Source organism: Perissodus microlepis, chromosome 10, assembly GCF_051167445.1.
Source record: "Perissodus microlepis isolate ML-2025 ecotype Zambia chromosome 10, ASM5116744v1, whole genome shotgun sequence".
Taxonomy (NCBI): Eukaryota; Metazoa; Chordata; class Actinopteri; order Cichliformes; family Cichlidae; genus Perissodus; species Perissodus microlepis.
In genome coordinates this window covers 11,738,443-11,760,480 of record NC_140470.1, presented here as the reverse complement: position 1 = coordinate 11,760,480, position 22,038 = coordinate 11,738,443, and the positions used below count along the sequence as shown (strand labels likewise).

General features: G+C 40.8%; 2 protein-coding genes across 2 annotated transcripts; one reads left to right on the top strand and one right to left on the bottom strand.

The window, feature by feature from the left end:
* The first annotated feature begins 4,562 nt into the window (after positions 1–4,562).
* On the top strand, positions 4,563–13,508 carry LOC146378880 (ribonucleoside-diphosphate reductase large subunit-like). The gene is made up of 19 exons (XM_084942008.1): positions 4,563–6,486; positions 7,186–7,274; positions 7,390–7,567; positions 8,239–8,339; positions 8,430–8,489; positions 9,345–9,384; positions 9,474–9,636; positions 9,723–9,864; positions 9,955–10,038; positions 10,135–10,296; positions 10,402–10,481; positions 10,573–10,774; positions 10,883–11,032; positions 11,118–11,339; positions 11,432–11,508; positions 11,597–11,732; positions 11,824–11,919; positions 12,032–12,220; positions 12,315–13,508. Exons 1-19 carry the CDS (start codon positions 6,468–6,470, stop codon positions 12,504–12,506), a joined length of 2,382 nt encoding a protein of 793 aa, XP_084798134.1. The 5' UTR covers positions 4,563–6,467; the 3' UTR covers positions 12,507–13,508.
* Positions 13,509–13,559: 51 nt separating this feature from the next.
* On the bottom strand, positions 13,560–21,539 carry LOC146378879 (short transient receptor potential channel 2-like). Its single transcript, XM_084942007.1, has 13 exons — positions 20,905–21,539; positions 19,687–20,379; positions 19,399–19,599; positions 19,136–19,300; positions 18,861–19,035; positions 18,573–18,773; positions 18,296–18,458; positions 18,113–18,205; positions 16,142–16,334; positions 15,917–16,044; positions 15,745–15,817; positions 15,503–15,620; positions 13,560–14,990 (listed from the first exon to the last, which is right to left on the bottom strand). The coding sequence occupies exons 1-13, from the start codon at positions 20,917–20,919 to the stop codon at positions 14,110–14,112; spliced, it is 3,099 nt and encodes a 1,032-aa protein (XP_084798133.1). The 5' UTR covers positions 20,920–21,539; the 3' UTR covers positions 13,560–14,109.
* Between the last annotated feature and the right edge of the window lie 499 nt (positions 21,540–22,038).

Genomic DNA, 22,038 nt, shown 5'->3' with positions numbered 1-22,038 from the left:
AGTGTGTGTGTGCTGGGAGACATAAAAATAAAGGACTAATGTAAAAATAGTAATTGTTCTCATTGTGGATCCCTCTACATAAGCATTTTCATCACCATGGGAACAAGAAATGCCTTTCTCATTGTCAGCTGTGACCTAATATAGCAAACAGCTGATCAGCTGCCAGTAGTGTCAGACTGGCAAGTTAGTATATGTGTTGTAGTCATCAAGATTTTTCAGAATTCGTGAGCTGGACATGGAGTCAAATATTTGTGGAGAAAGTACCGGCCACTTCATTAGTTACACCTTCCTAGCGCTGGCTTCAATGCCCCTTTTGCCTTCAGAGCTGCCCTTTGTTCTCCATGGTACCGATCCAACAAGGTGGTCATCAGATTTTGTTCCATATTGACAATTGCTGCAGATTTGTCAGCTTCATGTCTATGATGTGCATCTCCCGTTCTTCCACATCTCAAAGGTTTGAAGTGTTATCCTGTGGAAAGCAACCATCAGAAAATGGGCAAACTGTGGTCATAAAGGGATGGACATGGTTAGCAACAGTACTTGGGTAGATTGTGGCAATTAAACAATACTTAACAAGAGTTCGTCAAGAAAATATCCTCCACACTGATGCTACAAGCTTGAACCATTGACACAAGGCTACATTTTCATGTTTATGCCAAATTCTGATCCCACCATCCAAATGCAAAGACTCATTAGACCAGGCAACATTTTCCAGTCTGTTGTCCAGTTTTGGTGAGTCTGTGCAAATTTTGTTGTAGTTTCAGTTCTTAAGAGTTGCCAGTGTGGTCTTCCAACCAGCGGTGTGGCCGATGTGGAGTGGCTGAGTGAAGACACGCTAATGACAACGTGTACAAACATTGGAGATGTGAGCAGGACAGACAGAAAAATTAAGGTGAAGTTTAAGTTCTCAGTCAGATTTGTGCTTATCCAGTGCCATTTATTTCCAATTCTTATTTGTGGATATTGATCATTAAATACTGACACTAGTTTATAAGTAGTGGAAATGCAAATAATCGTGTCATTATCAGTGATGGGAATAACGGCCGTTACTTTTTTCAGTAACTAGTAATCTGATTAATTACTGTTTCTATATTTCTATTGTTACATAGCTATTACTAAGAAGAAAATGCGGTGTGGACTCATTAATATTTTTCAACACACAGATGGTTGAATCTGTCTTCAGTTTACCGGGAGTTGGAGCCGGGGGGCAATCGTACAAGTGCTGCTTAGGTGGATTCACCTCTGTTTGCACCATTTAGTTATGAGCTGTTGCATCTGTGGATGCCAAAGAGAAAACTTCCCACTGGATACTGAGCTGACTATACCTGTCTTCCGTGTGTAGCACAAGCGTTTACCAGTGTAAGGCTGTAGAATTTCAATTTACAAAGTCAGTTACCAAAACTGTTAATACTTCCATGAACCATTGAGCAAGGCATATTACTTGATAGATGCTATTAGGAATGCTTTCAAAAGGCATCAACAGCACAGATACAGTAGATATCATTCACAGAACAATGTTTTCAAGCAGCATGTAAACATTTTTATTTTTGCTGTTAGATTGTTCTAATTTGACATTTTTACATGTTTTAAATGAGACAAAATTACAGGTTCAGACAACAGATGTTTTGGTTAATGCAATTTTTTATTTTTATGGGTAAGATGTTATAATACCCTGGTTCACTCTGTGACTTACTTTGTCTCCTATAAATCTTCTTTAATTCAGTTCAATTCAATTCAACAGTATTTACATACAAATGAATTGAACTGAACTGAATTAAAGAAAAAACCCAACAATCCCCTATGAGCAAGCACTTGGCGACAGTGGGGAGGAAAAACTACCTTTAAAAAGGTAGAAACCTCCGGCAGATCCAGGCTCAGGGAGGGGCGGCCATCTGCCGCGACCGGTTGGGAGGGGTGGAGCCGATGACAAATGTATACACAACTAAATATTAAAGCAAATATGCTTTAAAATTTATGTTTAGGGAGTTGAAGTAACTGTTAATATTTAGTTGTATATAACTTTGATTTTATAGGAGACAGAGTTGAAGTGGCTTAAGTGAACAGTCTCAGAAACCAGTTGCGCTTCTTTTTCTTTTTTGGCTTTTCTCTCTGCATGTTGTCATCTCGGGCCTCTGGATTTTCTGGTTTGGTAGTACTGGCCTCCTCTTTTTCTTGCTCATTATTTTATCCTCTTGTTGTCTTTTGGTGTGTTTGGTGTGTTTTCAGAGGTTTCACTCAAGGTCATATTGTTCATTTTCTGAACTAGGAGTCGGATAGTGCTTGGCGAACAACTTTTTTGGCTGCTCTGTGTCCCTGCTGCTGGTTCTGGCCTCTTGTTGTCTTTTGGTGCGTTCGGTGTGTTTCCAGAGGTTTCACTCAAGGTCATATTGTTCATTTTCTGAACTAGGAGTCGGATAGTGCTTGGCGAACAACTTTTTTGGCTGCTCTGTGTCACTGGTGCTTGTCCTGGCCTCTTGTTGTATTTTGGAGTGTTATCAGAGGTTTTGGTATCACTCGAGGTCGTAACGTCCATTTTCTCAACTTGGTCCTGGATAGACCTTGACAAAGAACTTTTTGGGATGTTCTGTGTCACTGGTGCTTGTCCTGGCCTCTTGTTGTATTTTGGAGTGTTATCAGAGGGTTTGGTATCACTCGAGGTCGTAACATCCATTTTCTCAACTTGGTCCTGGATAGACCTTGACAAAGAACTTTTCTGGATGTTCTGTGTCACTGGTGCTTGTCCTGGCCTCTTGTTGTATTTTGGAGTGTTATCAGAGGTTTTGGTATCACTCGAGGTCGTAACATCCATTTTCTCAACTTGGTCCTGGATAGACCTTGACAAAGAACTTTTCTGGATGTTCTGTGTCACTGGTGCTTGTCCTGGCCTCTTGTTGTATTTTGGAGTGTTATCAGAGGTTTTGGTATCACTCGAGGTCGTAACATCCATTTTCTCAACTCGGTCCTGGATAGACCTTGACAAAGAACTTTTTTGGATGTTCTGTGTCACTGGTGCTTGTCCTGGCCTCTTGTTGTATTTTGGAGTGTTATCAGAGGTTTTGGTATCACTCGAGGTCGTAACATCCATTTTCTCAACTTGGTCCTGGATAGACCTTGACAAAGAACTTTTCTGGATGTTCTGTGTCACTGGTGCTTGTCCTGGCCTCTTGTTGTATTTTGGAGTGTTATCAGAGGTTTTGGTATCACTCGAGGTCGTAACATCCATTTTCTCAACTTGGTCCTGGATAGACCTTGACAAAGAACTTTTTTGGATGTTCTGTGTCACTGGTGCTTGTCCTGGCCTCTTGTTGTATTTTGGAGTGTTATCAGAGGTTTTGGTATCACTCGAGGTCGTAACGTCCATTTTCTCAACTTGGTCCTGGATAGACCTTGACAAAGAACTTTTTGGGATGTTCTGTGTCACTGGTGCTTGTCCTGGCCTCTTGTTGTATTTTGGAGTGTTATCAGAGGTTTTGGTATCACTCGAGGTCGTAACGTCCATTTTCTCAACTTTGTCCTGGATAGTCCTTGAAGAAGAACTTTTATGGATGGTCCAAGTCACTGCTGTTTCTTTTTTCTCAGTGTCTACTCTCATCCTCTTTCTCTCTGGAGAGTAGCTCTCAGAGTTGTTTTTGCTGCCTTTGGAAATCTGACTGTATTTTCTTTTCTTTTCTTCACAGATTCGTCTTTTTTTCCTTGGTGGAGAGCAGCTGTCGTCACTTCTGCAATTCTGTGCAACAGAATTCGGGCCTCGCTTCCTCTTGAGTGGAAGCTGGAAATGTCTTTCATTAGAATTTGGCTCTGGATTTTGGTCGTCCATTGTAGTAAAGCCAGCGTAAGCTTGTTGGCTTTTGCCGTCTTTACTCTGAGACATGTCAGAGTGTTGATGAAGTGACTGTCTTAAAGATTCAACTATTTTAAAAATTTTCTCAGGCGTACCTTTGAATGCTGCAATCTCGAGTGTTACAAGTAAACTGCATGACAGTTTGGGCTTCTTACCCGGATTTAAGGATTCACAGATCAAAGGCATGTTATGACATCATGATGATGTCATAACATAATGTAACAACAACATTCTTTTTTTTTCTTTTTTTAAAAATTTGGTTCTATTGTCTATTCTATGGGGCTTTGGAACGTGATGTCACGGCAGGGGGCGTGGCCGCCGGGGCGCCATTTTAGCAGGCCAAACAAAGGGCTAGTGATGGTAAATTTGATTCTTTTTACTGAATCGAGTTTTAATGAGTCACTCACCAAAGTGAATCGTGTTTTTTGAGTCATTTGATTCACTGAGTCAGTCGACCAGAGAGTGCAAAAAATTTACATTTTCACTCAAACTTAATTTGTTTCTCTTTTCATGTAAATCCTACTGCTAAGATGAATGATTCTAAAAGAAAACAACTATTTTATAGAGCAAAAAAGACCAAAAACATTTCTAAAATTAAGCAATTTCCTATCAAAATTGCTTAATAAACATTTATTTTATTTTATTTTAATATATATATATTTTTTATTTTATTAGCATTTTCCTTAAATGTGTTAAATATATATTTTCTCATCTAAATGTCCACTGAGCTGTGGGCCAGGGGGCGGTAATGCGCCTTAACATTGGTTGCCAACCAAGAAGAAGAAGCTGTGAGCCAGGAGGGAGGGGGTGAGCGAGTCCTGAGTGATTCGCTTAGGCTTACGATTCAGCACAGGAAGGAGGGGGTTATTGAGTGAGTGAGTGATTCGTTCGCTCTATGATTCAGCACAGGAGGGAGGGGGTGAGCGAGTCCTGAGTGATTCGCTTACTATTCAGCACAGGAAGGGAGGGGGTGAGTAGCTCAAATGTGCTGTTAGCATGTTAGCAGAGCGATGCTACTGTGAACCGAGGAGCTATTTTCTTGATGTGAGCTTCTACTCAGGGTTTTTTTCTTCCAGTTCAGAGCAGAAATTTTTTTGTTACGATACTGGATGTTGTGTTTTTCTCCACAATTTTAATTATAAGCTAGATACATTGCTGCTAACAGGAACAGGGATGAGTCAGTGAGTCAGTTGGGCTTGTGAATCATGATTCATGAGTCAGTAAAGTGATTCTCGAGTATTGAACGATTCGTTCATGATTCGCGCATCACTAGTGTGCACTCACAACAATTGCTGAGCGCAAACAGAGTCATGTGTGGACGGGTTTTACCTCCACAAACAGCCAAGATGCGGTTTGTGATATATGTGGCAAGACAGTGAGGTGTTGTGGCAACACCACTGACCTCGTCAAACACCTCGGAGTAAATCACATCACAGAATATGATGAGCTTATGTTGAGGCGAACTGAAGAGGAGGAGAGGGACAAATGCTGCTAGGGCGAGACAGACGTCTCTTGCAGAGTCCTTTAGTGCTGGAGGCAGGCAACATACTCAAATAGCACACAACGTCAGTTTTTTTTTTTAAATTTCTATATGATTATACTGCATTATTAAGCAATAAAAACAAGTTGTCTGATGTCCTCTAATCATTATGAAGCAATATGGTTATGTTATTATTACAATTACATAATACAATTATATATTGTATTATGAAATGCAATGAAACATTAAGTTTTTGTACAGAGTATCGGTATCGGATCAGTATCGCCGATACCACCCTGAATTTTACTTGGTATCGGATCGGAAAGGAAATCAGTGGTATCGCACATCACTACCGTCCACTGCACATGTGCAAACCACCTCAACCTTGCCTCTCCAAAAAGTTGAACCTGAGCTGTCCCCCTGACAAACTCATTTAAAATCTTGTCAATACTCATCCCACCTAATAAAAATCCTCTGCATTTTCAACTCAGCTTGATAAATGCAGTAAAAGCAGCAAAGCAAGTATAAGATGTCATTTGCCTCATTAGGAGAGTGTCAAATGTAGCTGAAAGTGCAGTAAAGTCATTCAGTGTATCAGCGTTTATTATTGTGACACTGCAGAATGGAAGAAGCTGTTAACATGAGAGAGATCATCAATTTTCTGCTACACAGATGTAGATTTCCTAGAGCTATGCTTGTGGCACATATAAATATGAAATTCGGTGTTACAACTTGTTTCTGGTTTTCAAGACGTTTATAAACACGTCGCCAAACTGCACGGACGAGCCAGTCCTGTTGTAGAAACATAATTGCATGTTCTAAGACTGTTACATCCCGCCAGATTTTTGGTCCGGAAAGACGCCACCGGAAAACGTAAAAGGACGGCATGACGAACGTGATTGGTTAGAGGTCTATTAGTCTCGTGTGATTGGCTGAGCGACTGACACGCTTTTGTGTAACTGACTTTGGGCTCTTTGGCGCGCTCAGTTTGAGATTCTGCTGTGATGCTTGATTGTTCTCACAGGGTTTATAAGCTTGTTGTTAGCTACTTTGCGCCACAGTTTCTTTAGCTCGTTTCCAGCATCCAGCTGAGAAGATACCAACAGCACCTGCTTTCTGAGGAGACCCGCCGCTTCATTTGTCATCATGCATGTTATCAAACGAGGTACTGTAGCTAACTTTAATACTTCCTCTATCAAAGAGGCTGATGCAAACCCGGTCTCCGGCTTTGGTACAGTCGTGGGAGGGGAAAGCCTTGAAATGTATTTAAGTTGCAGTAAATGTTAATAGCACAATGAAATATCGCATATTTTGTGTGCATGTGTGTTAAATACACGTTAAAGGTGCTTTTTGTTTCTTTGTTTGGTGTTTCCGTCGAAACACCAAACAAAGACTTGAGTTATGAAAGGGCAGGGACAGATAACCGGTTGCTAATTTCCCCCCGGCTTCTTATGTTGTTTTGGTCTTCTTTATTTTTAATCATATACATACGTAACATTTGGATTCAAAATAGAAGCAGGACAGCTGAAATTTTAAATTTGTTTTACACCATGTCCACAGGCTTCCCACTGATGTGTGTGTTTTTATCATCTGTTTTTTTTGGCGCGCAGCAGCAGCGAGGTGTCGCCTTTTGTTGACACTAAATGATTAGGCAGCTGATCACTGGGAGCCTCCTCTGAGCTAATGAGTAAACTGGGGGAATAAATTGAGCAGCAGAGTCGATTAGACGGTGATATGCGGTGTGTTTAAGACTAAGTTATATTAGCTAGCTAGGATACTTTACTTCAGACAAATGACCAAAGGAGTTTGAAGAATACTGAATTAAATGAGTGTTATTTTTTTTGTTTGTTTGTTTGTTTTTCAGATGGACGCCCTGAGGCAGTTTCCTTTGATAAAATCACTTCTCGAGTCCAGAAGCTTTGCTATGGACTCAATTGTGACTTTGTGGATCCTGTAAGTTGTTAACACCCCCCCCCCCCAAAAAAAAAAAAAAAAAAAGACAGAGAGAGAGACAAAGAAAGGTCAGGTGATGAATTAATATAAAAGCTAATATCTTGTGTTTCTGCAGGCCCAGATTACCATGAAGGTGATCCAGGGTTTGTACAGTGGAGTCACCACAGTGGAGCTCGACACTCTGGCAGCAGAGACTGCTGCCACTCTCACAACCAAACACCCAGACTATGCAGTCCTGGCTGCACGCATCGCTGTATCTAACCTGCACAAAGAGACCAAGAAAGTATTCAGTGGTGAGTTTCATTAGTCCTTTATTTATCCAGGTAAAAAATGTAAAAATCTCATTTCCAAGAAAGACCTGGCATATGTGCTGATTTACCAGAAGAAATAAAATACTCGACAGCAGGGATGTCAAACTCATTTTACATCATGGGACACATACTCTGACACTTTGATCTTAAGTAGACTGGACCAGTGAAACTACATGATAAATATGAAAAATGACACGCACAAAAAAGTTCTGGTAGTTCAAAGGACAAAGTCCTATAGTGGAAACTTTTATGTCATTTAATTATCTTTTAAAAAAAATTACTTTGGTGTAGTATGAATAGCAGTAGAGTCTTTATCATTAAGAAACGCTGCAAAACTTCTGAAATTACAGTTAAAAGTTCAAAATCTATGCATTACCATCCAGTGGGCCAGATTAAAGTCTTCTCTGGGCCAATTCTGGCCCCTAGACACCCCTGCTCTGCACCAACTTCCTGAATTTCTGTGCATTTCATGAAATGTATCTATAGGTATGACTTTACATTGAAATCATAGCACCTGTAGTCTACTATAACACCCCCTGGTGCACATCTTTGGTAACTAATAATGCTGCACACAGGAAGTTGCTTAGCTTTTTAAGAAAACACTTAAATAATCAGCACTAATATTGAACTGACATTCCTCTTTGCTTGTGTAGACGTTATGGAAGACCTCTACAACTATATCAACCCTTTAAATAAACGTCACTCTCCTATGATCTCCAAGGAGACGCTGGACGTTGTTCTTGAAAACAAGGCTGTAAGTGGGGTTTGATTTTATCCTTTGTTCGTCTCCTCACAGTTAAAGTTTGGTGAAGCCTTTTAACACATTTTCCTCAATTTTTTGCAGCGCCTCAACTCGTCAATCATTTACGACAGAGATTTCTCTTACAACTTCTTTGGGTTTAAGGTAATTTCTCATTTCACCCTACATTTAACATCCTGTGCATTAGACACACATATTACCACAATACTTCTCTCATAATATGATATTTTTGCAATGTTTAACATGTTGCATTATGCAGAATATTTTACCAACATACACTGTGGTTTATCCCGGTTTTTCAGCTGCAAAATATGTCCTCAAACTTTGTTAGTATCTGTTTTCTCTTCCCCCTCCCCCAAAAATTTGGGGGGGGGGGGGGGGTGTTGCTAAACCAATGGTGTCACTAAAACCTGCCGTACATGTTGCCATAAGACTGCATCAGTCTGGTACTAAATGGGCTCAAGCTGACAATAATAAGTAATCTGTTACTGATAATACAGCAATTAACTTATAAATTGTCAAAAATCACATATCTGTTGCTGTTTACATAGACAAAAATTCACATTATTGCATTTACGCTCAGAAACCTGTTCCAAATTTTTTTACCAGAATACAACCACCTGGCAGCCAGTTGACTCGAGTCCCCTTGAATTGTGTTCACTGACAAAGATTCATTCAGACTGATGGCAACATGTTGGCAATCTATCTGTATTTACAAATCAGACAGGGATTATTTGCAAGCCTTCCACAATCTCTGAGAGTGATTGAAGGAAAGTTGCCTCTTATCAAGCAGTCGTTAGTGTTCAACACCCTCAGAAGCTCTGGGCAACCATTTAGTCACCACAAGTTGCAAAGATGACAGAAAACGATTTTCATTATCTAATAAAATATCGAAATTATTGGGATACTGTGATGTATCCACCCCTTTTTTTTTTTCTCTGACCCCTATTGTGCATACACTATGATTATGAATCTAATTTGTGCTTTTTGCTCTAACAGACTCTTGAGAGATCGTATTTGTTGAAGATTAATGGCAAAGGTGAGAGTTAAATTCCCTATAACTTATTGATAAGCATGTTTATGGGTGCAGGCCATCAGGGACTAACTATTTAACGTCTTTCTCTGTAGTTGCTGAGCGACCCCAGCACATGCTAATGAGAGTGTCAGTCGGGATTCATAAAGGTGACATTGATGCAGCCATTGAGACCTACAACTTGCTGTCAGAGAAGTGGTTCACTCACGCTTCTCCTACACTGTTCAACGCTGGCACCAACAGGCCCCAGCTGTCCAGGTAAAGAATTTATAATTGAGGGTGCTGATACGCTCTGATACTGTGGGGATTTTTCCGCCTAATATACTTTGTTTGGATTTCTGCAGTTGTTTCTTGCTAGCCATGATAGATGACAGCATCGATGGTATTTATGACACACTGAAGCAGTGTGCGCTCATCTCAAAATCAGCTGGAGGTATTGGAGTCGCAGTTAGCTGCATCAGATCTACAGGCAGCTACATCGCTGGGGTGAGTAAAATTTTGACGAGTTGCTTTCATTTATACCAAAGTGTTTTGTTTTTTACTTAAAGTGGTGCGTGTTTGTTTTGTTTCTTAAAGACTAATGGCACTTCCAACGGGCTGGTTCCTATGCTTCGTGTGTACAACAACACAGCACGTTATGTTGACCAGGGTGGCAACAAGGTAAAGATGAGATTTTCCCATAAATTATGGAAGATGTGTAACAACAGTGTAAATAAAATGGTGCTAATCGCATGGCTTGGTTTTTGTTTACTTTAGAGGCCTGGGGCGTTCGCTATGTACCTCGAGCCGTGGCATTCTGATGTGTTCGAGTTTTTGGAGTTGAAGAAGAACACGGGTAAAGAAGAGCAGAGGGCGCGGGACCTGTTTTTCGCCTTGTGGATCCCAGACCTTTTTATGAAGCGAGTGGAAACCAATCAGGTGATTACTGGGGGAAACCCCATGCTGGCCAGAGTTGACTTTAGGGTTTTATTTTTTCCTAAATGGTGAATAGGAACAAATCTTATCCTTCTGCTGTGATTGTAGGACTGGTCTCTGATGTGTCCCAGTGAATGTCCTGGATTGGACGAATGCTGGGGGGAGGAGTTTGAGGAGCTCTACACTCGGTAAGATCAGCACGACAAACTCTGTTCTCAACAAACAGCTTTTTGTTTTTTCCCAGTGCTAACCTGTCCCAATGATGGTCTTGGTTTTCAGATATGAGAAGGAGGGCAGGGCTAAGCGTGTGGTGAAGGCTCAGCAGCTGTGGTACGCCATCATTGAGTCGCAGACAGAAACTGGGACACCATACATGGTTTACAAGGATGCCTGCAATAGAAAGAGTAATCAGCAAAATCTGGGCACCATCAAATCCAGCAATCTGTGCACAGAGATCGTAGAGTACACGAGCAAAGATGAGGTGAGGGGTAGAAGATGTACTGGTCACAACAAATTTAGCTTTTTGGGACAACTATGTGTATTATTCTGTCAGAACTTGTTTTCAGTTTGGTTTGTTCTCCTAACTCAGGTTGCAGTGTGTAACCTGGCTTCCATCGCCGTCAACATGTACGTTACACCAGAAAAGACCTATGACTTCAAGAAACTTGCATCTGTTACCAAAGTCATTGTCAAGAACCTGAACAAGATTATCGATATAAACTACTACCCAGTGCCTGAGGTATGACTTCCTTTCTGGTGTTGCAGCCATGCAGCTGGGTTTCATAAGCTCTATGTAAACATAACTTCTCCGTCCCTCTTTACAGGCTGAAAGGTCTAACAAGCGTCACAGGCCAATTGGAATTGGTGTGCAGGGTCTGGCTGATGCCTTTATCCTCATGCGCTATCCGTTTGAAAGCCCAGAGGCCCAGTTGCTCAACATTCACATCTTTGAGACCATGTACTATGCTGCCCTGGAGGCCAGTTGTGAGTTGGCAGCAGAGCTTGGCCCTTATGAAACCTACCCCGGCTCTCCTGTCAGCAAAGGAGTGAGTAGATATCACAGTGTCTCAAAACCATCCTGGGATACATTTTAGCAGTTTGAGATCAAAACCTAACAAAGACGTGTTTGTTTTTTCAGATCCTTCAGTATGAAATGTGGAATAAGACCCCAACAGATTTATGTGACTGGAAAGCGCTAAAGGAGAAGATTGCCAAGTAAGTTTTCCTGAATGCCTGGTTTTCAATTTACTGCTCACGTTAACCATAAGTGGTGGCCATAGTTCTTACTCCTGTCCATCCTCAGGCATGGTGTGAGGAATAGCCTGCTTTTGTCCCCAATGCCCACAGCATCCACTGCCCAGATCCTGGGTAATAATGAGTCCATCGAGGCATACACCAGCAACATCTACACCCGCAGGGTGCTTTCAGGAGAGTTTCAGGTGAGTGCTGAATGCATCTGCCGTACTGTGTGTTAAGACATGTGCACAGCAAAGGCAAGGCTACTATGTGTGTTTTCAACCTGTCTTATAGATTGTGAATCCTCACCTGCTGAAAGACCTCACAGAAAGAGGACTGTGGAACGAGGATATGAAGAATCAGCTCATAGCTCATAATGGATCCATCCAGGTAAAAGGCTTATTCAGTTGTTCCATTTCACTGCTCCAATTGTTCCTATAATTAAGCCCAACTTCACTTGTGGAGAACAAATAAAATGTGAATTTGTCCCTCTTCTTTTCAGAACATTGATGAGATCCCAGATGATCTGAAGCAGCTGTATAAAACTGTGTGGGAAATCTCCCAGAAGACGGTCCTCAAGATGGCAGCAGATCGTGGTGCATACATTGACCAAAGCCAGTCGCTTAACATTCACATTGCTGAGCCAAACTATGGAAAACTTAGTAGCATGCACTTCTATGGCTGGAAGTTGGTAAGTTAGGACCAACTGATTCATGATTGAGGTGGAAATGGAGAAATATCCAAATAGTGTTTGAAACCTTCCCTTTTTTTTCCTCCCTCCACAGGGCCTGAAAACTGGCATGTACTACCTGCGGACAAAGCCTGCTGCCAACCCCATTCAATTCACCCTGAACAAAGAGAAACTGAAGGAGGGCCAATCGGCTAAGAGCGTGGAGGAGGAGACCAAAGAGCGCAATACCGCAGCCATGGTCTGTTCCTTAGCAAACAAAGACGAATGCCTGATGTGTGGCTCTTAAATGAAGTTTGCTACGCTCAGACAATCGCATTCCTAAATCACCTCAGCTTTGTCACTTAAACCTCTGTGTTTCTGAAACACCTGGTGATTTTTATCTGTATAAGATGTAACATGTGGTTTATAAATGCTGATGTCTTCAGATCACAAATATTTACAGTTTTCGTAATTTAATATTTTCTGGATTTTAAAACATTTTTTCTGTTTTCTTGGGGGTTTTTGGTGGGTTTTTTGTTTTGTTTTGTTTTTTACATCATGAAGCATTGCATGCATGTTTTGTATAGAATTATTATTAATCCTTTATTTATCCAGGTAAAAAAATCTCATTGAGATTAAAAATCTAATTTCCAAGAGAGACCTGGCATCATGGCAACAAAAGTCACATACCACATAGGTATATAACATTTAAAACAAATACAATATCCCATACAAACATGTGTAAAATATACAATAACAGATCAAATTAAGAGTACATTAAAAACAATCACACTGAGTAAAAGAGCTGTTCTCTCGTTCCTTTAAGACAGACTTAAACTCTCCCAAGGTAACCAATTAATAGGTTATAATGAATTAATATTTCTTTTAGCTTCAGGTGGGTCATATTAATGAATTCAGGTTGACCTGCATTTTAAATGAATGAAAAATAAAATATTATCCAGTGGTCTGAGATTCAGCATAATTATTTTCAAAGATACTGCGTACAAGTTTTGGATTTTGCTACAAGACATCAAAACCTGTTGGACAGCAGCGCTGGGCTTAAGTTGGGCTGATGAGAACAAAAACAAAGTTTAAGGAGACATTGTGATAGAAAAGGTCATAAGCCAAGGTGATTTTCCAGTGCAAGAGTTTGGATATGTGCCATGGGACCGATGCTGCTGCAGGTGATGAATTAATGAGCCAGTGTGTTCCTGCATGAGACCTCATGGGAGTATTATGTATAAAGCAAGCTGAGACCTGTATTGTCACAATGTAGCAACGGGTATAGGTTAGCTGCCTGATGGAAATAAAAGGAGGCGACGCTGTTTAAGACAGGAGACTTTTATTTCAATGAATGTAAATTGAAAACTTTAACAGCAGTCTGTCTGATAAATAACATAACAACCTAAATGGAATTGTCTTGGGAGATGAAAGCAAGCTCAGAAGCTTCTGGGTTTTGAGAAACACATTTCCAAGTTTGTGCACAGGTATCCAGAGAGCTACAGTTGCTACACACATCTGCACTCAAACATCCTTAAAGCTCATTTATTAAAACCTTCAACTATACTTTGTTTGATCTGCACAAAACCTGCAAGACATTTAAAGAGGGGTTTTCTAAAGGTATGAAGAATATCTAAAGCATTGCTGGCAAGCCTCTGCAGTTTTCATCCTTGGGCTTAGAAATAGACTACATGACAAAATGTTTGGCAATCTAAAGATGAATGGATAAAAGTAAATGTTTTTAGGTAGTGGAAAATATCTTGCATGCAAACTGACAGTTTCTCTGCTGATCCTTTGTTTACTTTTTAAGACATGGGGGAAAAGTGGACATCTCAAAACTCTGCTCAACTGCAGACTCTTGTCAGATATTGCATAAAGTGACCAAAGAGGCAGCAAGGTCACCTCAAAGGTTAAGGTCTCACTGGTGTGCCATCAATCGATTCTTCCCCTTCTTGGGAACCAAAGCCCGTGTCCTGGGAGCTGCTGCTTCCTGTAGGTGAAGGAATCATTTTCTTCATTTCAGGTTTTTCATTGCTCTTCTCATTGTGAGGCGTCTCTGCTACATTATGCTCAGGCTTTCTTCCCTTCATCCAGCTCGGTTGTGCTGCTTTTTTTTCTTGCAGCTCAATGTGATTGAACTTGCTGATTATTTTTTGGGTTTCTATCTTTTCGTCACTCACTTCGATGCTCTCGGCATGTGCAGAGGTCATGTGTTCATCCGGCACTCTTCCCTCTTTGTTCATCCCTCCTTCATTTAGGGTTTCTGCCTCTTCATCCGTGGCCTCGTCACTCAACGTTTCTTCTGTGTTAATAAAACCGTTTCCTCCTTTCTTCTCCTCTTTCACTTTATTTACACTAATTTCACCTTTGGCTGCTTTCTCCTTCTCATCTGAGTTAATTTCCTTCTTTTCCTCTTGTTCAGCCTGAGCTCGGCCTTCCTCCATTTTCACCACAACAGAGTCAGGAAACTGTCCCTCGTCTCTACATTCATCCACCTCATTCTGTTGAATGTCTGATTCCATCTGTGCTTCAAACTTTTCTTTATCCAGCTTTTCCTCAATGCTGTGCACAGTCACCTTAAGAGCTGTGCATTTGTCATCTTGTCTGGTGGTAAAACCTCTGAAATTGTTCTTGGCACCAATGATGTATTTCCCCAGTACAGAGGAGCCATTCTTGGTCGGTGCATCGCTTGTATCGTTTCCATCATCCATTGCGTACTGCTGGGCAACTTTCAGATCGTTGTGCATCCTGGCGACCGCTTTGCTCAGCTCAGTCATTCGATTTCCAATATCTGAGGGAAGAAAACACTTTAGTCACACCACAAGCTTTTTAATGATTAATAATTTACTTAAAAAAGAAGAAGAAAACCTGCTAAAATCACAGAGCTGATTTATAGAATATGATCCATGTCTGGGAACCCAAGCCTTAATCTCTTTGTCAGTAGCAAAGCAAGATTAGTCAGGAAGTCAAATTACACACTATATGGACTGAAACATTAGGTCAACAAAAGGTGCCTGGCCATGAAATGAAGCTTTTGTGCTGATGTTAATGTAAGAGAAGGTTTGGAGCTCTGGTGTTACTGAGTCAGATCATTGGCACAATGACCTCTTTAGAATGATCCATTATTTCCTCTTTTGTTTGTAAAGGCAGACTGCATGCCAAGATGCTTGATTCTATACACCTGTGATAATGGAACTGAAAACACCTGAACTTAAGATTAAGCGGTGTGGCCCAATACTTTTTCCATATAGGGTATATCCGCTCTACAAAAACTAATCAAGTGCTTACTGAAAGAGTCTTTACCTTTCCTCTTGGTCTCCTCAAACTCCCTGCAAGCTGACTCAATGTAGCGCTGCACCAGTGCCGTGATCACCTGCTGACGGTACGATAACTGGCCATCTTCAGACCCCTTATCACTGGACTTTTTACAGAATACAGATAGCATAAAACATGTTAAATGCCATATAGAGTATAATTAACATATATTAAGTAAAATGTAAAAGATAATATATTCTTTTACTAAAATCCAATTCATACACACTTACTATAGAGGCTATGGGGGGATATTTTTGCTCAGAGGAACAAGTGCAGCAGCAGCAGATTCGTCTAAAGATACCCCTTGAATGGAATTTTTAAAAATATATATTTAAAACATTTTTTAAAAATCTGAATAAAAGGCTGTTTTTCTAGTTTAAAATCTGTATTTTTGCAGCTCACCTTAGGATGTAAAAAATGGCTTTGGGGGAGGGGATGATGTTGAAAGGCACAGGCATGGTGAGGCCCTCTCTGAAGTAGCTGAGGTACAGCTTTGACCTGGCAAATTTCCACTCAACGTCCGCGTCATCCTGAATTAAAATAAATGCACATCGGTCAGTGCGCATCCCAGAAAGGGGGGGGGGGTCGCTTTTGTAGACGTTACACAGGAGGATGGTAATTCTTTACCTCAATTTTCTGAAAGGAGTTTGTTATCATGGCAATAAGCATGTTGAGAAGTACAATGACAATGACAAGAGTGAAGATGCCATACAGGATCCTTCCTACAAATTCTGCCAACACAAACTCTGGCATGTCCACATATTCCTGGTTTACAACTCCAAACATGGTCCAGAATAGGAAGCGGAAGGTCTCATTAAACCTGTGAAAGTGAAGAAAGGCACAGGCATGATGTGAGGGTTGTTTTATTCTTTTAAAAAAACAAGACAAGTTATAATATCAGGGGGTTGAACAATAAAGGCAGTGACAATTACCCAAAACTGCCAAGATGTGCAGAACAAAAGGGCGAATCTTTTTATAACTCATCTGTTTTAAGAGTTAAGTTGTGCATTTTTATGGGGCACGAGTATTTTGAATGACAGGTGACTCCCCCGGTGAGCTGTCTATATATTATATACTGAACAGTGGATGCAGAAAGTGTACACACCAATGGTAAAATGCAGGGTTTTTTTCATGATGCAATCAATACAATTTTTCCCACCTTTAATGGTATACAGTATATCCCCTGTACAATTCAATTGGAAAACAAATCTGTTAGGGAAAATATACACTACAAAAGTACAATAGGCTTGTTGCGTACACCGATAATCTAGGACTTTGAAGCATCTTTTGAGTCTTCTTGGGTACACAGCTGCCATCAATTAGAGACTCTGGTTAATCCCAAATAAAGTTCAGCTGTCCTAAGAGGATTTCTCTGAGATTTACTCAGTTGCCTGCTTCAGCCAAAGCCATGGGTTGCAAAGGGCAAAGCCTCAAAAGGATCTCACTGTTGAAAGGTATCAGTTGCAAGAAGTGTACAAAAAATGTTTTCACAGTATTTGAAATTTCATTGAACACAGAAGACAGCCATCAAAAGGTAGAGGGAAAAATAGGACACTAATTACACTGGAAAGAACTGGACTTTGTTGCAAAATGAACGAAAAGACGAGATGTAAACCGGTCAGAGAAGTTGCCCAGAGACCTACAGCAACACTAAAAGAGCTGAAGCTCCAGTACTGGCAAGTCCTTGTTGTATACTACATGTGACAACAATATCCAGTGTTCTCCTTACGTCTGGACTATGGTGTAGGGTTGCAAAATGGAAGCCTTTTCTGATAAAGGTTGGTATGTTTGGTACAAAAATAATTCCTATGCATCACCAATAGAACATCATACCCACAGTGAAGCACGGTGGTGGTGTCATTTTTAGGTTGCTTTTCTTTAGCTGAAACCGGGGCTTTAGTCAAGGTGGAGGTAATTACAGTTTTGTACACCTGTCACTTTTGACCCAAATCCTTTTGGAGTCTACCAGACAGCTGAAGAGGAATTTTACCTTTTTAGCATGACAATGACTCTAAGCATGCAAATCAAAAAGATAATGGCTTCACCGGTAGAAAATTACCCTGAAGATGGTTGTGCACAAGAAAGGCCCTCAGAGGCTGACAAAAGTGGACAACCAAGTCAAGATGTAGCATGCTGGTAGACTCCCTTCCCTAACAGATGATTCAATTGAACTGTACTGGTTATAGGTCACACGAAAGGTGGGAAACACTTTTAAATGATTTATTTGGATCTTTTTTTTTAATGACAAAAACTGGTATTTCAACAGAGGTGTGTACACTTTACATTCAGTGTATGTGGCATGATAAGTATGAGTTCCTTTGAGATTGACAGGAAGTCTGTGTTCAGGTTTTAGTTGGAGAAATTATTGTATTTCATTTATGCGCAACTTAGCACTTTTTCAGAAGATAGCACCTGATAACTTAAGCTTCAAAAATAGAGTAAAAAACCCATTATCCCATAATATCAACAAGCTTTGAGAGCTTAGATATTAACTGTAAGGGCTAGTCTACATTTCTGTAGATCATTTAAATTAGAAATACTTTTTACTGCCTTCAGAAAAGATGATGTAAAAGTCTCTCAAACTCTCTCTAGTCTTACCTGCCAAGATTTGGAGAAATGACATAAGGAACATAGATATTGTTGATGCCACAAAGGAAGGCGGTGCCAATGATCATCAGTATGAACATAAATCTAAAAACAAACAAACAGAAAAGAAACATTCACATACTTCTGGTTCTGTATATTCAGATGTAAAAATATAAGGAATCAGATATAAGTGACCTCATCATATCATCAATCATCTTTCCGATGGAGATCTGTAGTGTTCCCAGAGATTCGTGGGCTGGCAGGATATATGCCAGTCGTGTGAAGCTTAACATGCTGGTCACTGCAAAGAGCACCTCGGCAATCAGCTGAGGATCTTCCTGGTGCCAATTGTCACGTGCTGCAAGACAATTTCACATAGTCAAAACAAAACAAACAAACAAAAAAAACAACAACAATTGAGCATTAAGATTTGTGACATTCATTTTGGATATATGATTTTTTTTCCCCTTACAAGTCTGGGTGAAGTAGACACACTCCTCTGTGCCATCATGATCATGGCAGAGGAAGAAACCTTTGAGCAAGATAAGCACACGTAACGCAAAAGATGCCAGGTACATGCTGAGCACCATCACGTCCAAGCAGTTCCACCAGTCTAGGAAGTAACTCCGAAGCCCCTCGATCCACACTTCCTTACACTCATACCAGAAGAATCCTTTAAGAAACAGACAATCCAAACCCTGTTCACATCTAATGGCTGTTGTCTATTTTTAAAAGTTAAAACTAGAGAAAGTACACCTACCGACCACCCACACCATGTGGAAGGAGCTGTGCAGAAGGTTCTGCTGCCGGGAAGCAAATGTGTCCTGATATAGCTCCATGGTTATCGATTCCCCAAGTAATGTAATGAGAAACCACAGGTAGGATGCAGAGTGAAGAAGAAACTTGATCACAGGAATTCTTACTAGCTTTCCCAGCTGGGGAACAAACAACACAGTCAACGTAAAATTGAAATAATACCTCACATGATATATTCATGTACATCCAATATCAACCTGCTACTACAGAGTGTGTGACCTTTGACTTCGGTGCAATCCAGTAGGCAAGGCAAAGAAGGGGCATGGTAAGAAAGATTCCCATAGAGACAAACAGCTTCCAGGCCGTTCTGCTACCTCTCCAGCCTGCCAGTTTCCCACACCAGATAGAGGACAGAACCTGCTGACAGATTGGGTGCGCCACAAACTGCCACAAACAGAGAGAAACAGAGACAGAGAAGTCAGGAATTCATTGTTTCTTATCTCACTTGTCTTTGGTTGGCATCAGTTTCTAATTCTAGCTACCTGCTTCTGGTTGTAGTTGACTGCAAGCCGCAGGCGAGACAGGCTGGGGATTCCTTCCTCAAAGGCCTGTTCATCCAAGGAATCCTGAGTTTCATTTCCACAGCTGTTCAAAATAGTGGTTACCTCGCTCTGGTTGCGACACATGCCCAGCAACTCTACGGCAAACTCCTGACAGATCTGCTCCAGGCTCAGGTACTGAGGCTGTAGGAGAAATTAACCATAAGTCATGAAGCAACAGAGACACCCGTCATGAATAGTGAGCAGGGATAACTATGAATCTCCTCAGACCTTGAACTCTGGCTCTTTCTGTGACAGCTTACGGAGTTCTCTGCTGAGACTGAAAGCGCTGAGCATGGCATCGTCAGAGGTGATGGACAGGTAGGCACGGCTGGCAATGCCACGATAAGTATTGATGCGAGACAGGGAGAACTTCAGCAGGTCATACTGCCGGCCGTTAGAACACTCCAAACAGGCGCAGGAGATCTTATGTGGCCACGGGATGACGTGGCCTTTCTGGGTGAGCATGGTAACAATCTCGTACAGGTCTTTCTGGCAGGCTAAAGTCAGAGGGGTCACACCAGGGGCAAACTGAGAGTTGTCAACAGAACGATCAAATATGGCCTGAGAGAAGGATCGTACGTCCATCTTGTTCCCTTTCTCCTGATCCAAGCGGTCCAGGAGACGCTTCACCACTATGGGCTGGTTGGTGTCCACAGCGACTAGCAGAGCCTCATGAATCTGCCGGAAGTCAAACTTGACTCCTTGCAGGAGGGCGTCCATGGCATCCTCGTTGCCCAAGCGGATGGAGAGGTTGAGGGCCTCCCTCCACTGACGATCCTCAGACTCATCCAGCTGGCGGGTAATGCCGTCGCCTGTCTTCAAGAGTCCGCACAGCAGCGCTGTTTTCCCCTCCTGAATGGCACTGATGAGCGCTGGAGAGAACCGCATCTTCTTGCTCATAATCTCTCGCCATTGCTCTGGCTGCAGGACAGACCGGGAAAGTCAGCAGCAGTCTCAGATTTACACACTCGAAGTCTTTGATTTTAAACCATTTTATGCTGTTTGATTATGTTTAGACAACAAAATTACTTGGTTAGATTTGAGAAGAAAAAAAAATCATGGTTTGCTTAAAATAGAATTTAAAAGCTTTAACCACAAGGCTTACAAAGTGAACAAAGGTCAGAGGGTAAGCTTTTCTGTTCTGTCAAGATTTTTTGGCACTGACGCCAAATACACGATTCAACTGATCCTTTGATAAAATAGCAAGATATACTAGGAATAAAAGAACATGCAAATAGGGAAAGATTTGACTTAGAAATGCATGACATATATAAACACAAACATTAGTAAAACAAAGAATTAAATTTTTTTTTTAAAGCTGGTTCAAGCTTATATGAAGCACAGTAGGGTTAGACTTGCTTTTTTGTTTTTGTTTTCTTAACCCGCAACTACTTTTTTCATATCAAATAACAAATAAAAGCCACGAGCCAATAAAAATCTCCTTACCGTTAGGTTTTCCATTCCCAATGACAAAACAACACGATTTTGAGAGGCGGCTCTAAGTCGAAAACAGAAGCAGATTCACTGAAACTTCATGGATGAAGATATTGGCAGATTGCACAATAATTCCAAAAGAGGAGAACTGAGAACTCCGTAGTCCTCTGATCATGTGCTATCGGCTGACTACTGAAAAATCAACGTACACAAACTCAATAACAAATTTCAAAGGCCCTCGGGGCTAGGCCAATTAAAATGTTACCGGTTCAAAGTACTTTATGCTTGGCTGGGCCCAAACCAAACTGTGACTTCATTCAAACAGAAATTAATTCCGGTCTCTCAATTGGAAACAGCACCATGGCACAATTAAGGCAGCTGTTGCTGAACACGCAGCAGCTGTCACCATTTCTCCCAGAGGAGCTGTGAGGAGCAGTGGGAAAAACAAGGAGCTGCAAGTTAAACATTTACAAATTTTCACAGGTCTGATTTAAATCTTTTCCTGGAAGTCAGATTTTGTCCATTCATTAAAAATACATGTTATAATTATTGTCTTGAAACACGTAAAGTTTCCCTTGATTTTACACCGATCATGTTTATAGGGATTTTTCAAAATCACTGCAATTTTGGCAGCATTCTCTGTATATTGCTGCTAAACTCATAGCACCAACTACACTGTGTGCGCTCATGGCTTTGGTCCAAATTTGTTATTTCGTTTACGTTTACTTTAGAAACAGAAATACATCCCTATACTCCTTTACTACAAAAATGTCTACCAAGCAGCTGATGGTACCACACTCGTAAAAGAAAGTATGTGCTATGTTTAAATGATGGTCAAACAAGTTTTAATGTGTAGTTATCCATGATGTAAAATGATTGAATTAATAATCCTGTTAGCAGCACATAGAAAACACTTTTATATCATTGGCTACAAGAGGATTTCTTTATCACGTAGAAAAGACTGAGACATACTGTTGAGAATGAACTTCTTTTTCTTATATTAGGATATCTCAAGGATTAAATGTGTAGTTAAACTTCTGTACAGTGCTAGAAAGTTAGAGTTTGACTAGTCTGGCACACTGATTAACTGATTAACAGTGAAACCGACTGACTTCAGCTTCTTGTAAACATAATTCTGAACAGCAG

Excerpts from the sequence above, each read along its gene's own strand:
- LOC146378879 (XM_084942007.1), bottom strand. Across the intron at positions 18,206-18,295 it reads ATGATTGATGATATGATGAG|ATTTATGTTCATACTGATGA; the intron begins GTCACTTATATC and ends GTTTGTTTTTAG. Across the intron at positions 14,991-15,502 it reads TGAGGAGACCAAGAGGAAAG|ATATTGGAAATCGAATGACT; the intron begins GTAAAGACTCTT and ends TTCTTCCCTCAG.
- LOC146378880 (XM_084942008.1), top strand. Across the intron at positions 9,865-9,954 it reads CAGGCAGCTACATCGCTGGG|ACTAATGGCACTTCCAACGG; the intron begins GTGAGTAAAATT and ends TGTTTCTTAAAG. Across the intron at positions 10,039-10,134 it reads TTGACCAGGGTGGCAACAAG|AGGCCTGGGGCGTTCGCTAT; the intron begins GTAAAGATGAGA and ends TGTTTACTTTAG.